Source organism: Phyllostomus hastatus, unplaced genomic scaffold (genome assembly GCF_019186645.2).
Source record: "Phyllostomus hastatus isolate PE091 unplaced genomic scaffold, TTU_PhHast_1.1 phas_scaffold_93, whole genome shotgun sequence".
Lineage (NCBI taxonomy): Eukaryota > Metazoa > Chordata > Mammalia > Chiroptera > Phyllostomidae > Phyllostomus > Phyllostomus hastatus.
The window spans coordinates 29,274,879-29,292,147 of NW_025334042.1; the positions used below are offsets into that span (position 1 = coordinate 29,274,879).

Genomic DNA, 17,269 nt, shown 5'->3' on the forward strand with positions numbered 1-17,269 from the left:
CCTGGGGGAGGAGAGGCCAGTATGAAAACACGTGACTTCGGGACAAACAGTGATGAGCCAGAAAGGAAGGAAAGGATCCACTGGGAAAAGCAATTAATGAGTAGAGAGAGGGAAAGCGTGACTAGAACCTATGCGGAGAAAATTAATTTATGTGTCTGAATGGAATGTTAACAAACAAAAAACAATGTTTGTAAAACATTTTTCTTCCTTTTTCAGCATAGCCATACTAACCAACTGTTTTCCCCAAAATATATTTTTAATGTTTAAGCTGTACTAAAAACTAAATATAGAAAAACATGTTATAATGAAAGAAAATGGCCTCTTAAAACAATTTTCTGCATTTACTCTGAACAGAGGACATGATATTCTTTAAGACTGAAAGGCAAATGTCTTCCAATTATTATGAGTGTTTAAAACATTGATTCTTTTTTTTATCTGCTGCTATCTTTGACCTTTATATTATGAATCAACACATTTTCACTGGAGTTATGTTGGATGTGGGTGGAAAACAATGAACTTCAAAAATAGACAATCCAAAATAAATAAATAAATGTATAAATATAGTCAAAGAAGTATAAAATGAAGAATATATTCAGTTTTTTGACAATGCATCAATGACTTAGAGAAATCTAAAATATGTCCATTCTCTATTATCATTCAGCCCCATCTATTTCCAAGCATTTATTTCCTATGGATAAGAAAATGATAGATTCTATGACCATCACAAAGAAAGTCTTCTTTCATGAGGGAACTGGGTTTTAACTGGTTTCACGTCTGCAGATTTCCATGTCTGAAACAACACCTGCACTTTATTTAATATACTATATATATGAAATACAAATTATGCAATAATACTGTCAATGTTTTTATAACACATTACATAACAGGGCAAGTCTGCATTTTTCACATTATTTAACACACTTAATCCTCACAATTCCACATGTGTGAAAATTAAAATATTACTAGATAAATACTCATGCATATCCTATATAAACCTACCGGGGCAACACATACAATACAAAATGCTCACAAACTTCCAAAAGTAATACACTCTGATGCATTATGTTAGCCCACTGACAACCACTGGTAACATGCACAGAAAATGAACTTCTTACCGGTACTTTTTGTGACAAAAATGGATAGATTTCTAAACATCAAAAAATGCTAAACCCATATCACAGCAAAGTTTAAACTCCTTCCTGTGGCTTTTCAGGACCTTTAAGATCTGGTTATGCTCTAGTCTTATCCACTGACTCTTATCAAGCCCTTCCTCTACCTCCATTAAATGACACACAAGCAGAATGGGGCTGAGCATGTGCACACACATGCGTGCACACGTTTACTCTCAGACACAGTTCCCTGAGCTCCTTTTGTCTTCTCAAATGCACTGTGCCCTTTTTTGCTCCAGCATCTTTATACTTATGATGCCCCCTCTCTGGGCCATGCTATCTGCACTTCCACTTCCCCTCACACCTCCCAATACAAAAAAAGCTCTGTTCATCATTCAAGTCTCTGTTAAACGATCTTGCCCCATGCCCTGTTTGTTCTCCTAACCCTAGGTAATATAGCCAATACCTGCCTCATAATATATTGTAATCACCTATGTGCTTACAATATCTGTATTTCCCATGGTACTATGGGCTCTAAAAAGGTAAAGAATGTGTTTACAATGTCTACTACTCTTTCCTTAGTACCAAGCCCAGAGCCAGCTGTGGTACAGCATCAATAAATAGAAGTTAAATAAATAAATGAATGGGTTTAGCATCCACACATTTCTAAATGATAAAAATATTTTTTAAATCCTCACACGAGGATATGTTTATTGATTTTAGAGAGAGAAGGAGGGGGAAGAGGAAGAAAGGAAGAGAGAGAGAGAGACATTGATATGAGAAAGAACATTGATAGGCTGCCTCCCATATACTCTTGGACTGGGGATCAACCCCACAAATTTTTGGTATACAGGACAATGCTTCAACAAACTAAGCAACCTGGCCAGGGCTAAATAATAAAACCTATTTTTAAAACCCTCTTGGAAGGAGATACATTATAATTTTTCACTTACATAATAAAGAAATCATGTATACAGGCTACTTACAAGGAATTGCTAGGGAATGTAAACAGTGTAGTACGTGAAGCACAATTTCCTCTTCATCTTTAAAGTTTTTAAATGCACTCAGCAATATTGTATAATCTTTATTCTCAACAAATTCAGTCAGTTGCTCCTCGGAAACTGAAAAATAAAAGGCAAAATAATGAAGAAGCTTAAAGATGACATGAAATTTTAATTACTCAAGAATTTGAAATGTACAACTATTAGTAACCAAACAGTTCTCAGAAAACCAAAATTATTTGTAATTTCATTTTGGGGATTTTAAAGAAAACTAACCAACGACTAATGAACATGACCTCCGGGAAAGGAACATCCCACAAGACATAAAATTGCATGGTTAATGGTACACTTTTGAAGGACAGCTCAGCTAAGTCCATCAGTTCAACAGGAATAGACTTCAGCAACTGACAGGTAATTAGGCTTTGAAATACTCTGTCTTAATGGTCTTAATTTCATCAGAGATCAAAATTATCATCATGAATTTTCACAATTAATATCTCTTGATCAAGCCAATGATGCCATCATTTGGAGTCACTTCATTGGGTGAGAACCTCAAACACACACACAAAAAATTGGTTTATCAGCCTGAGAACAGCACTGACAAAAATGTTAGACATGCACCACTTGTCATGATCAACATTGCTTCCTGTTTTTCAACTTTACACCAATGGTCCACATAATGTCATATGAAAGTGGTTAGGTTCATCTAACAGATGAGGAATAGAGTGAAACTTTCTCATTTTATGGAGCAGTTCCATGACATACTTTCAAATTTTGACAATTAACTTTCCAGGTACCACTAAGTCCTGGAGAACTTGATACTCCTGGAAAAACTCAACAATGTTTCTACTCGACCTTTGCAATCATAATACTGTCAGCACCATGGATCTTTCTACTGAATAAAATCTTAACATTCCCTGGTGCTCTCCATACGTCATGGATGCGTCTCACAGTGCTGGTGATGGTGTGATGTTGGCCCTTCTTCCATGAAAAAGAATGTGCCTCTAAACGGCAACGCAGAAAATTATAGACCCTATAAGACAAAAAATCCTCAAACTGTTCTTTGCCCGATTCTTAGCAAAAGCTTAGTTGCAAGATAAAACGGTTATGAAATATAGCCCAAAGACATGCAGTTCTTCCATTCGTCATTCACAGTAAACTCTTCTCCCCCAAGGACCAGGAGGACCAAGGATCATCAAGGAGACAGGTACCAGGCCCACACTGTTCAGACTCTTGACAGAGTGTCTTTCACTGAAATAACATTTTGTGTTCCTTGAAAATTGTGTATACCTTATCATTTCTTGCAGGGAAACCCACTGGAGGATTTTCTCAGGTCTCTCTTGAGAACCACTGCTTGTCCTCATAAATAGGTTTCCTTTTATCTCCAGTAAGTTTGTAACCAATGATGTTTACCCCTTTTCTTTGCCTGATAAAAAGCAAAGAGCCAAATTTCTGGTCCATCCCTTTGAAAATATGTAGGACCTGTCATATGTAGTAAATATAACCTAGCTTCCTGTAATTTTCCCTTCACCCATTTCCTCGTCCATTTCTTCCTCTAGTATATCTATAAGCTGTTTAAAGCCCTTCTGGAATGAGATGGAATTCAACAGTATAAGGTGGTCTATCCTATTTCTGGAGCTGCCAGAAACCAGAGTGGTAAACTGATAGAGACTCAGGGCTCATGTAAATTATTCTTATCCTAAACCCCCAGCACTGTTGGCTCGCATAATGATGCAAAAGCTGCTCTCAAAATATAGTGATAAAATGAACTGCTCATGCCCCCCCATCCATTTCCTTATCAAGCCACAAAAGATTACAACTAATTAAAGTTACATGATAATTTCTGTGATCAAATCTTCCTAAGGGACATTTTCTAAACTTCTTGGTTCTTTATCCAGAGCCTTTAGCAATTTCTAAAATCTCTGGAGATGACTCAGCATCATCTCAGACCCAGATTTAGTCTATATCTTACCTTTCACTTTTAAATTTTCTTTCTTCACACCTACACATCTGGTTTGCAAAGTGAACCTTATGTCTTGTTAAGCAGTGGGAAAAAGTGTACTACAATTATGTTATGTATAACCCATGAAAAAAATTATTCCACAAAAACAAGCAATATTTCTGAATGAACCCCATTACTTATCCTTGACTGACAACTCCCACTTCTTAATAAATAGTTCAACTTTAGATATCTTCTTGCTATCATAATCATATTCTACTTCTCCCTTTATAAACCTTTTTTCTTATATAAATATCAAAATAAAGAATTTGACATTTTTTACATACCTCTCTCAAACAGCACTTGTAAAGCTTTGCACCCAAGTTTCTGGACCTCGCCATTGGTTGAAAATGTTCGCATGGCATCAAAAATTAATAAGAAAATATCACTTTCTTCATCCAATATTAGCAAAGTGATTTTACCTATATTGAAGAGAAAAAGATACACCAAGTAAACAGGTACTTTAACATTTCATGTACTCATTTTCACATGAGGACTATGAATGGTTTGTGGACATTTTATTTTGATGAACCACTTAGTTGTCCCAGATATTAGACCAATCTGGGCTCTTCCATCTGTCTTTCTAATTAAGACCAGTTCCCAGTACACTTTACCATGTGATTCCTAATCAATGTCTTCAGCCAAAACATCTTGCCTTCAATTCCTGAAATTATTTCTATCTGCCCCTCAAACAACACTATCTGAATATCCCAAACCTCGGCCTCTCCTGTTCCCTATCTTTATCAATGATACCATCACCCAATAGTTACCCGAGAGAGAAACCACCAAGTCATCTTCCTTCACATTCTCTTCAATCTGTCTGCCCAACCAAAGATTCAACTCATTACCAAGACTTTGAAACTATCTCCTAAATATCCTGAAAACCCCCTATGCACTAACCCCCTCCATTCCTATTGTGTTGAGGACCGCGTCATCTCTCACCTGGAAAGCAAACGCAATTGCCTAATTGCTGGGCTTGGCCCAAATTCCTACCTGATTTGTCCTCCAAACGATAGTTCTAATCCTCAAATGTGATCCTATAAACCTCTTGCTGAAATAGTCTAAGGCCTTCTCATACTCCTCAGTCTGACCCACATGACCCTTCACAAACTGCCTGCTTTATTTCATAAGCCCCACGTCCCTCCAAGCATTGCTGACTCCAAACAGGCTGCACTCCTTATTGATCACTAAACATTTTCTTTGATAACCCTCTGCACTGGCACTAGCTGCAGAAAATGCTCCTTCCCTTCCCCACAGCAAATATACTTCTACCACAATTCAAGAAATAACACAAACCATACCTCTCTGTCAATAAAAACAGTAGTACCGAAATGGAAGTGGTAGTAGGAGTAGCAAACCTTCGTATAGTACGTAACATGGCAGACAGCAGTTGTAGCACCTCACTCTAGCACAGGTAAACCCACCACAACCACACAAGGTAGGGGCAATCCCTGTTTGTGAAATAAGAACACTGAAGAAACTTGACAGAGAAGTCAGTCATGTGACTGCCCAAGGCTCAATGACTAAGTGGCAGAGCTGAATTAAAACTTGTTCATGTCCATGCTCATAACTTCCACAAAAGAGTTTAGCTGTTCTCTTCCCTATGGTGGCTTTCTTCATGTATCTGTTATAGGACTTGTATTAATAAATTGAAATTACTTATTTAAATACTCTCTATGTCTCTGCCTGTGCTGTCCAATTTGGTACCCACTAATCACATCTAGTTTTAAACTCTAAATTAATTAAAATTAAATAAAATTAAATTTCAGTTTGTCATATTTTAAATGTTCAATAGCTACCATGTATGGCTACTAGCCATGATATTGAAAAGCACAGATATTCAACATTTCTTCATTTCAAAAAGTAATATTGGACAGAGATGCTGGACTCTGAACTTCTATGTGGTAGGAATTTTGTCTCATCTGTCTTACAATTCTCCAGGACAACAGGAAGTGCCAGTAACTATAAAATCAACTAACTAATACACCAAACAATAAAAATGATTCATAAATTAACCTTTCATAGTATCTGAAATCAACTTTAAAACACATTAAAAACTTTCCTAACAGTGCAAAATTGTGAAAGTTTTGTGGAAGAATTTGAGATTAACTAGTCTTCTTAAAAGACATGGGCAAATTTCCTGTCTATGCACTGCTGACTTCAAACTATTCCAGTGTTGGTGGATTTTTAAAATTCATAAAGGCATGAATTGCCTCAGCAGCTTCCTGTCCACTGCCAAATGGAGAATGACCCCACTATTGCCTTCCTGCTCAAAAACACTCCCAAGGATGAGTTTATAATAAATCATGGCTAAGACTAGTTAGTAGGTTCCATTATATGTTTTAATAAATGGCTATGGTGATGTGGTGAATTCATTCTGCCTTTTCTTTCACTTTTCCCTCATACTCTGATCTTCACCTTCTTTCCTCCTTTCTCTCTCTCTCTTATTGGGTCTTTATTATTAAGCGAGGCTGATCCACATGTCCAGCCCCAATGGTGCTATCTTCCGAGGCCTCTCAACTCTGCATATGCTGTTCTCTTGACCTACAGCACCCTCCACCACTTTGAAGGAAATGCCTCCCCATCCTTCCTGATTGGCTTCCCTGTAAACAGCCTTTCTTCTCAGAACCTTATATCAAAGCAGGTGTCCATCACACCAGTGATCACAACTATTTCAAAATATCAAGATTCTTTTTTTTTAAGTCCAGACAGAAGTCTCCTCAGAGAAAGAACCTGATATGTGAGGTCAGACCCCGGTTCTACTATTTTCTGGCTGAAGTAACCCCTCTGTGCTTCAGGGTTCCTCTCCTAGGAACTGAGATAAAGTACCTATCTCAAGGGGCTTTTTGAGGATTATGTTTTTAAATCCATGGGAAGGATTTTACAAGTGAAGTGTGGTATCTATCAAGCACTCAAGAAGTAATGCTATAGCCCTGGCCAGTGTGGCTGACTAGGTTCATTGTCATTCCGCAAAGCAAAAGGCCGCTGGGCTGATTCCAGGGCAAGTGCTCTCTCTAAAGATAAATAAATAAAATCTTTTAAGAAGAAGTGATGCTATATATTTTTAAAATACTACTATTATGTTATACCCTAGAAAATATGTTATATTATAGAAAACATATTAAAGAGATAATGAAAAAAGTTATAATAATGATAAGGATATGTAAGAACAACAAGCTAAGAGGAATAGGAACTGTGGGACTAGATTTGGGGAATAAAGCTGGGCTAGAAATACAAATTTGACTATAGTAGTTTATAAAGTGATATTTAAAGCCAAGATATTAGGTGGGTTTTTTGACAGAAAATGTTAGAGAAAAGAGATGAGAGAAAATGGAAAGAAAGAATTTGGGGAATCATCAATATTTAGGTTATAGTATGTTACTATACTTTAAAACAACATTAAAACACAGAAGATGAATTAAAATATTTTTAAATATGAGTCGATATTAAAAATATGTGTGTATATATTACCTGAAGTTAGAAGGAGATCTAAGGCCTTCAGTCCAACCATTGACAGGTTTATACTGGCATTATGAACTGTAAGCATTTTAATAATCAGTCTGTAATTAAAAAGAGACAATGAGATCAGTGAAATACAATACCTAGACTTTTGTTTTCTTAGATATTGTGTTTTACTCCCATACCTTTTATCCATCTCATTGTATTTCATTCCCTACGTTGACACTCATGTACTTTTCCTTCCTATAAACCTGAGACAGGTACATGACAATCAACAGGGAATCATTATGAGTCTCAATGTAAAGTTACAACTTCTTCCTCAAAATATTCAATTTTAATTGTTAACAATTTTCACCAAACTCTATGTCTAAAGCATGGAGAATTATATGCATCAAGAGATCAATTCCATTTCTATATGTGATATAAACTTATAAATTATTTGCAATGCCTACTGGTATATTAAAATATAGAGAGATATAAAGATGTTAGTTTGTATATATAAATTAAGAATCCATTGAATATTTACATTATTGAATTTTACTATTTTTGAAAAAAGCTGCTAATATTCTACAATAGAAAGTGAACCTAGTATGTCAATAGTAAGTATTCAAGCAGTATTCATTAAATTTGAGTCCCTGAGTTATTAATTCCAAACTATACAATCTTTAGTCCACTCTGACCCCATGCTGTTTGGCTCCACATTGGTAGGTCCCACCCACAGCTCCATTTAGAGACCCCATCCTTTGACAGTCTGTGGATTCTCCTCCTGCCCATGCTACCTTGTCTGTCCCTGCACCATTCCCTCTATTCCTAACTTCACTACCCAGGAGACTCTTCCTTCTTCAGTACTCTAAGCAGTGGGGTGGGGGAGCGGGGTCCTTGAATATAGGAAGAAATGTTTCACAGTAAACATTTCTTCTGAGAATAATCTAGTATGTTCCACTGGAGACAGCAGTGTCTATCTTGTTCACACTACTTCTGGCCTGAAGTAGAGGGGTAATGAACAATTGGTGAGTGAAGGGTAAATGAATGAATGGTCAAATGAGTGACCGAGTGAATGAGTAAATGAGACTCCTTATAGAAATGTTTATATAATTTAATTTGAACAGATGGTTTGTACTAGAATAGACTAGATGCATTTTCCAACACTCCTCAGGTTAGAAATTGCTAATCTTTAGGGACCTTGGAAATTCTCAACCAAATAAGGGACACATAATGTTAAAATTACTAATTATAGGTCTATTTTGCATAATTCCTCATTAAATGCTGAATACTTTAAAATTGACTGATAGAATTTCAGAGATTAGTTTGAAGCTGAGGACATACATTAATTGTAATCATGTCTCTTCAAAATACACTTTTTAGATAACAAACTGAAGAATAGCAACACATTTAAGGAAAATGGAAAAATGTATAAGGACAGATGTGCTCACCTAGGAATAAATAGCTCTTATTTGTCTAAATTTGCAGCTGTAGCTGATACCAATAAACAACACAAAGCTGTAAAATTCCCTTTTGCATTTATTACATTTTTCACAAGTAATATGTCAGGTGGAGAAATATGTATTCACTCCTCTGCATTAAAGGAAAGTCACAGGAGGTATAAAGAACACTGAAGTTACTGAGAGGAGATAGGTTTTAATGTCAAAGAAAAACAAAATTACCCAAAAAGAATTTTTCTAGAAATGGATTTTTCTTCAGAAAATTTTTTCTTAACTAATTATGGCTTTACTCTCGTCTACAAAGTCATTCTGATGCAAACTGCAGTAACATAGCATAGTAAAATAGCTGTTGAGATTTGGCTGCAGGTGTACTTGAAGTTCTTCTTTTCTCTTCATTTTAAAAGCAATAGTTTAAGCTCATTAAATATGTATATATGAATATACATAAATATATGTCTTAGAGAGAGTAAAGGATAACTTCTAAACTGCTATTTACTAAACTAACTTTTTAGTTCCCATATTTTTTAAGTACTAGTGGTTTATATCAGTTATACAATTAAAAAGTAAAAAAAAAAAGATGCTTATTGGTTTGAATTCATAAGTAGTCATCAAAAATCTACAACTTAACCATTGGAACAACTGTATTGTTTATATTATTAAAATAATAACACCTGACATTTTACCTCAAATATTAGTTTGCTAATTCAATTAGATAATATATTTCTGAGTTGAAAGCTGTCTATAAATATAAATCAAGCCATAAAAAATATCCTTGTATTTATAGAGTTTTCATATACTGACATGGGTTACAAATATAATGTATCGAGAAAATGGTGGTCGTCTGCATAGAGAAATATTTAATGCAGCTGGTTTTGACACATCTGTCATACTCACTGGTGAACACCAAGGACTTCCCAATCGTGTCCAATATCCTGGGGTCCCAACAAGCTTTGCATTGTATTTGGGCAGATTTCTATTAATTTGCATAGAAGTGACCAACCCACCTGAAAGCAAGAAAGCCAAATATTTGCATTTTTAAAACATGCTCATGGAACATTTTCAGTCAAACATGAACATTGTCATTCTTAGAAGAACAGGTGACTACTTTTAAATAGTTATCTTAAAACAAAATGATAACCTAAAATGCTTCCTGAGAAAAGCCATGTACGTAAAATATATCCTGCTCCAAAGATCATACCAGAATGTCACGCAAAAACTATTACAGCATATTTCCGAATGATGAAGGAAATAGATGTGCCCACTGTCTAAGTAAAGAGAAAATCAAGCACAAAAAATACTTTTCAAGGACATACCAAGGTTACAAAGAGCAAGAAAGTCTATACTTGGGCCATAAATCACAAGTATTATTTAAGTCACATCTACAAGAAGTAGAACATCTAGAAGAAGTTCTTGTAAAGATGTAAAATTTTAATAACGGGACAAGATGAAGTGATTTGGAATGGAGGATTAGGGAAAATTAAAGATTTTTATGGCAAAGAGAAAGTTAACAGAAAAGATTGTTTCCCAGGTAACGGGCCTAGGGAGACTGGCAAGAGAAAAAGCTTCATGGTCTGATGACAATGTAACATCTGTTATTCAAAAAGGAGAAAGGCATCGTAAGATAGAGAGGAAGTAGAATTTCTCAAAGAACCTCTCTAGATTTCTTTAGAACACCTAAAAATGAGCTGATGAGGTCTAGACATGAAAATGTCCCCAGACTTGCCCTGACTGCAGTGGCTCAGTGGGTTGGGCGTCACCCCACAAACCAGCAGTTAGATTCCCCATCAGGGCACATGCCCAGGTTGCAGGCCAGCTCCCCTGTTGGCGGTGTACAAGAGACACAACCAATGGATTATACATTGATGTTTCTCTCCTTCTCTCTCCCTCCCTTTGTCTCTATCTAAAATTAAATAAATAAAACCTTTTTTAAAAATGTCCCTAGGCACTTTCACATTTCAAATGGAATATTATCTTACTTCATTTATTTTGGGTGTTTCTTCCTTCTTATTGAATTTATTGGCATGGCAGTCGTTAACAAAATTGTATAGATCTCAGGCACACAATTCCACATCATCTGTAACTCTACTGTTCACCCCAAGTCAAGTCTTCTTTTATCACCATTTCATTTATGCTCCCTTAACCCTCCTCTACCTCCCCTAGCCCTCCCTCTCCGAAGCAATCACCACACTGTTGTCCATGTCCATGATTTTTTTCTCAATCCCTCCACCTTCCCACCCAGCCCCACAACCTCCTCTCCATGAAAGTTGTCCTCCTGCCCTCTTATCTGTGAGTCTGTCTCTATTTTACTTGTTAGTTCATTCTGTTCATTAGAGTCCACATATGAGTGAAATCATATGGTATTTATCTTTCTTTGACTGGCTTATTCCACTTAGCATAATGCTCTCCAGGTCCATCCATGCTTTTTAAATATATCTTCATTCTAAGACTGGATACATAAGTGGAATTGAGTGCTGCAGAGAACTGAATGACAAGATGAGACATTTCTGTGCATCCAATAAGGAATAATGGCACAAGTTTCTTATTTGTTTACAGAAATAAGGGGTATTTCACAAGATAAAAATAATTACACAGATATTTTTACAATATCATTTCTGGATCTTTTCTAGATTAAGCATGAATTGCTTTACTTCCTTTTATATACTTTCAAACTGCTTGACAAGGCAGCAATTTCTGACAGCTACTCTTCCTATATTTTAGTGGGACATCCTCCTCCGCATAAGCTGACGAGACATTGACAATCCAGCTGTCATAGAAACTGGCTATTTTTGTGCTTTCATAAAATACATTTGAGACTTTCCCCCCTAAGTATTTAAGAAATAACCTTTGAGAGAGCTTTCAGTGGGAAATTTATCGTAAATCACATAGGATGCTATATTCATTTCTGTAACTACATGGCTTTCTCAGGGAGAAAACCTCTTTTGTTTCCGTTGGTGAAGTAGCACCATCAGAAATTGCTTTGCAAAGAGATTGAGACAACTGGGGCATCTATGGCTAAATATGGTAGAACTGCTGGCATCAAAACAGAGATAGCAATTGATCCGTTCATCTATCCAATTAAAAGCTTATCTTCAAAAGAGGAAAGTTTCCCATCCTGAGCTGTTACAATACAATTAAGTTGGTAGTTTTCACTTTATTATAATTATTCTGCAAACTCGGGGATCTAACTGATACACAATGGAAAAAGAGTTTAGGGGGTAAAAGAAAAATTTAGTCACCTTCATTTATTTTGCTCCCTTACTCTGAAGTTTGAAACTGTGTGGGTAAAAAAGAAGTAATGTGAAAATGAGGAGAACAGAGAAATGGTCAGAGGACCAGCAGGAAACGAAAAGTAACAGGGCAACTAGGCTAACGACAAATTCTCTAAAAATTGTTACTCGTTAAGGAGCATGAATAAAATATGAAAAGACTTTGAAAATAAAAATTCAGCCTGATTGGCATAGCTCAGTGGATTGAGCGTGGGCTGCGAACCAAAGTGTCGCAGGCTCGATTCCCAGTCAGGCCACATACCTGGGTTGCAGGCCATGGCCCCCAGCAACCGCACACTGATGTTTCTCTCTCTCTCTCTTTTTCCCTCCCTTCCCTCTCTAAAAATAAATAAATAAAATCTTTAAAAAAAGAGAAAAATTCAGAGTCTGGACGATCACGTTAAATGAATTCTGGAAACAAACATTAATATTTCCTTTTCAAGAGTAATTTACCTGAACTCCTTAAATTAGTCATTAAAAGCTTTTCACTTAGCACTTCCAGCTAATCCAACATAGAAAGCATGAATGAATATCTGTATTAATTATACCAGTACTATAATGAAATGTGAAGGGAAAAACCCCTCCTTTCTTTAACGTGGATTATTAATATGTCAGTGAGAAACCCCTATCTACAGCCAATTGATAACATCAGTAACAATTAAAATTGATAACAGCATTGTGCCTGGCCTGGCCACAACATTTGCACCAAACTGCTATGCTTTTTACTTGCACGAAAAGCTTGTGAATTCGGGCAGCTAGAGGACTGTACGATGGAGAACGACTCCTAAGTGTGTGAAGACTTGAGCTCTGCCTGTGTCACTAGTTGCATGATCCTAAATGAGCCACTTACTCTGAGGAGAATCTAGCCAGTGAAACACCAGTAAAAATCAAATGATGTAATATAATGCCCTCTGCAGATTAATATGCTAAAACTAATCATTTTATTCCATTGATTTACCAAATCAGACAATTCTTTATTTTCTTGCATACTTTGTCTCTGGTACCCCCTGGAAAAGGGTATTGAGTGATATTCATAAGCACTCCAGACAAACGTGCCCAGGATTAGGCAGCTCCTAAAAGGAAGAGTTAGGTGGTGGGCATGTTCCAGGCTCCCCTTGGTTCTCAAGCCTAGCACTGTCTCTTCCGGACCCTGCAGACCAAAGCCCACTCAAGGTCCAATGGTTCTAGTGGCACCCAGCAGGGGTGACTCCATCAAGCACAGAATCCAAGGAATGGAGGGTGCCAGATGAGGACTTTTGAACACACAAAAAAAGCAGAGGCAAGTAAGAGGGGTTGATGTGGATGGAAAGCACAGTGGGCCAACACTAAAAAGTGACTCATATTTCATGGACCAAGTTCAGATGTTGGGTGCTAAAAAGAACAGTGTCTTTATCCTGCCTCCATCTTTTCATAGTTTTGTTTCCTAACAGCCCGAAAATCAACAGTCAGATGGTAAATATTTCAGTTGAAGAAAAACAAAAGCAAGCATTTATCCCAGATGAAAATGTCCTTATATAAAAGAAACTAGGTAAATGGTTCACCCAGCCTATACTATCTAGATACAGAGATAAGAGTAAAGATAAAGGTGGATGAACACAGATTTAGAGATCCAGATAATTCTTACATCTGTCTAGCCTCTCAAGGAGGTATTAAGACTGCACCTCAGTAGAGTTCAAAGTTCAATTCTCTTCCCCGCCCCCCCACCCCAGGACCTTACTTGCAAAGGACAACACTGATCTCAGTCCTCTAAATCTCAAAATCTACAAAGGAAGATACCATGTCCAACAGAAACTTTGTTCTGACTGTAAATCATCCTTAGTTATCTTCTTGGGGCTCCTTTTTCAAAATATTTAGCAAATTTCTGGGTTTCCTATGGTATAGATTCTATGTTTCACTTCTGCATTCATTTTTATATTGAAACAGTTTAAAGCATAAATTTAAACTGATAGAGGAATCATAAAATGTTACTTTATATAATATAAGGCATACTACAACTACAGAAAGCTAGAAATCTGTCTTCAGATTGGGAAAAAAACCTTAACCCTATGAAAGTTTGCAAGTTATTTTGTTTTATTAATTTAATTATTATTAATTTTATTAGTGTGAATGATTCCCCTTTCACAAACTATTAACAATGGTGTCATCTGTACAGTATGCTGTACACTGGAAAGATTGTTAGAATAATTTGATTTAAATACTGATGAACTCAAGTAGCCAGTAACAGAACTGAACCTCAACCCATTATTATTCGCCTCCCACCACAATCCACATTGTCAGACAATCGTATAAATTTATTTTCACAGACAATTAGAGAGCACGGTTAGGGAATCCTTTTACACCATTAACTTTTGATAATGATTTAACATTTCCATCTTAAAATCACAGTCAGAGTCAAGCCAAATCTTGCAAATGACTCAGAACTCTGAGTATGTAACATTGACAAGAAAACATCGAATTCCAAGAAGGGAAATGGGAGAATTGATCACTCCTTTACCTGCTGCACACTAGTGACACGCATATATGAGTCCAAGACGATCAACAGAGGCACGTGCACATTTTTGCCTTGAAATAACTTGGAGGCTGGAAAAGAAGGGGGGTGGGGGAAAGAGAGCAAAATCACCATTCACTGTGGCAACCCCTTCAAGTCTGAAAATGGGGCGAGAGCAAAAGAAGTAAGCGCGAGCCCTTCCTAGACTTCTGAGCTCCTTTCTGCGCTAAGGAGTAGAGTCTGTGGCTTCCCGAGAGTGCAGGTTTGTACAAAGAGCAGCAGAGAAAGTTTGCCAAGAGGCGCGGGGGCAGGCGCGAGGTGGGGGGTAGATAAAGGAACAGTTTCCTTGCAAATGATTACCGTGGTCAGCGTAGGTGAACACCAGCATGTCCTCCAGGATTTGGACCAGCGTCTCTATCTGTTTTCCTTCCTGGAGATTGTTCAGTCTGACTATCAACTTCTTCAAAGTTTCCTCGTCCTCCTCATCGCACCCCTGACAGCTGCCACTGGCCATGATGGACCCTGCTCCCAACAGGCCGCCCCTCCCGCACCAAGGTTGGAGGATCCAGGAAGGGACAGCAGTGCGGGCCACTGGTCCGCGGCCTCACTGCCCACAGCCCCCGCTACCCGCATGCCCCATGCGCACCCACGCCCGCCTGTTTATGAGGAAGGCGGTGGCTCTCCACCCAGCGCTGCCCTGCCCTCCCTTATCCCTCCTCCTCTGCTTCCTCCTCCCCCACCCAGGCCGCAAAAATTAGCTCAGTGGCCTGCGAGAGGTTCACCGAGGCGAGGCAAGGCAAGGCGACTCTCGGATCGGTGGCGAGCGGCAAGGACGCAGTCTGAGCAGGGCCGGCCAGGGTGAGCGTGACCGTGGCCGCTGGCGGCCCGAGCGCTCAAGCCGACAAGATCCCAGTCTCCCAGTCTCCCGGGAGGTGCGCAGGAAGACACTGACTCAGCGGACTCCACGGAGTCCCCAGGCCTGGAGCCCTGCAGCAGCGGGAGGAGGCTCGTAGTTTGCCGCTGTTTGCTGCTGGGCTGGCCACCCGCTGGGACCGGCCAGCCTGGGCCAGCCTGGGCTCCCTCAGCCGAGGAAGCTCTGGGAACTAGGAAGAGGGAAAAATAAAGCCGCCTCCTATCTCCCAATCCAAGAATAGAAATCTGGGCGTTGGGAAAAAAGGACACCGCCCAGTTTGCCCCTTTTTGGAAAACATTCTCTTTAGAGTTCCCTCTATAGGAAGATGAGTAATTTCTCCTCAAGGATAGAGAGAGAATTTTGCAATCAAAATGTATCCATCAAAATAAATAATACCTTTCTATGGTTACGGTGGCCATTTGCATGAGAGGAAATAGTTTTCTTTCCTGTTATTTGAAGCTCTAATGGCCAAAAAGCCACTAAAATTAACTTTTGAAAATTTGAGTTTGCACTCAATAGAAACTTGATCTTTGGGGCCCAAGAGAAACACAGTGCAACCTGAAATGAGAAGGTGAAGGACACACACCAAAACATGGTTCTCTTGGTATGCAAAATTACCCCTGAGTGTCAGCGTCTATAACCTTCAGGTTCAAAGAAAAACGGTTGGGGAGCAATGGGTTTTTCAGAAAGAGAACCCGACAAGGAAACCCTGGCACAAGACTAAGCAGAGACATCTATTGCCTGCAGATGATTTGTCATGAGGGGCTTTTACAAAATAGAGGATTGCACTGGGAATTTTAGTATTTCACATTTTTAAATGGTTTGTTTCCAATGCTATTACCTCATCCACATGGCAAATCTGAACTGCATAAGACAGCTACTTATCTTTTTTTTACTAATGAGGAAATGGACATTGCGAGTTGATAGAGGAGCACTGTTGGGGTCACACAGGGAAGTCGAGGGCCATGACAAACCCAGGCAGTTCTCCTAAAGCCATACTGAATGTTCTTCGGACTTTACCACTTGAATCAAAATGGATTCCTTAATGCATGAGGTTGGTAAGATTGCAAGTTGAAATTAAACCTGGATATTGTGAATGTGTATGTGGGGTTTTTTTGTCATAAAGATTTCTTTTTTTGTTTACAGACTCATTCTAAAATATTTGTATTTTGTAGTTGGATGGACAATAGGTAGAAAATAGACAGGGGGAGGGCAGGAATGGTGTGGGAAATGTAGAAGCTAAAGAACTTATGACACATGGACATGAACTAAAAGGGGAGAATGTGGGTGAGAGGGGGTGGGCAGGGGGGATGGGAGTGAATGGGGAAAATGGGACAACTGTAATAGCATAATGAATAAAATATATTTAAAAAAATATTTGTAGTTGGAATGATAGAACAGTTAGGATTTGCTTCGAGTAATCCAGTGGTGGGGGTGGGGGTGACATGGGTGAAATGGGAAATTATAGAGACAAAGCAAAACCAACTTTTGAACTGATCATTGGTGAAGGTAAGTGATGGGGCCTTGGCTGGTGTAGCTCCATGGATTGAGCACTGGCCTGTGAACTGAAGGGTCACTGGTTTAGTTCCCAC

At 38.2% G+C, this 17,269-nt stretch overlaps 1 protein-coding gene across 2 annotated transcripts in view; it reads right to left on the bottom strand.

Moving 5' to 3' along the window:
* The window catches only part of LRRK2 (leucine rich repeat kinase 2), a 135,098-nt gene extending 119,241 nt beyond the window's left edge, over positions 1–15,857 (bottom strand). For both annotated transcript variants that reach the window (XM_045829139.1, XM_045829138.1), the window contains exons 1-6: positions 15,125–15,857; positions 14,771–14,856; positions 9,905–10,014; positions 7,581–7,669; positions 4,397–4,531; positions 2,096–2,230 (exon numbers count right to left, since the gene is read on the bottom strand). In XM_045829139.1, the coding sequence (XP_045685095.1) occupies positions 2,096–2,230; positions 4,397–4,531; positions 7,581–7,669; positions 9,905–10,014; positions 14,771–14,856; positions 15,125–15,278 (709 nt within the window). In that variant the 5' untranslated portion in view covers positions 15,279–15,857. The remainder of the gene's footprint in view (positions 1–2,095; positions 2,231–4,396; positions 4,532–7,580; positions 7,670–9,904; positions 10,015–14,770; positions 14,857–15,124) is intronic.
* Positions 15,858–17,269: the final 1,412 nt, after the last annotated feature.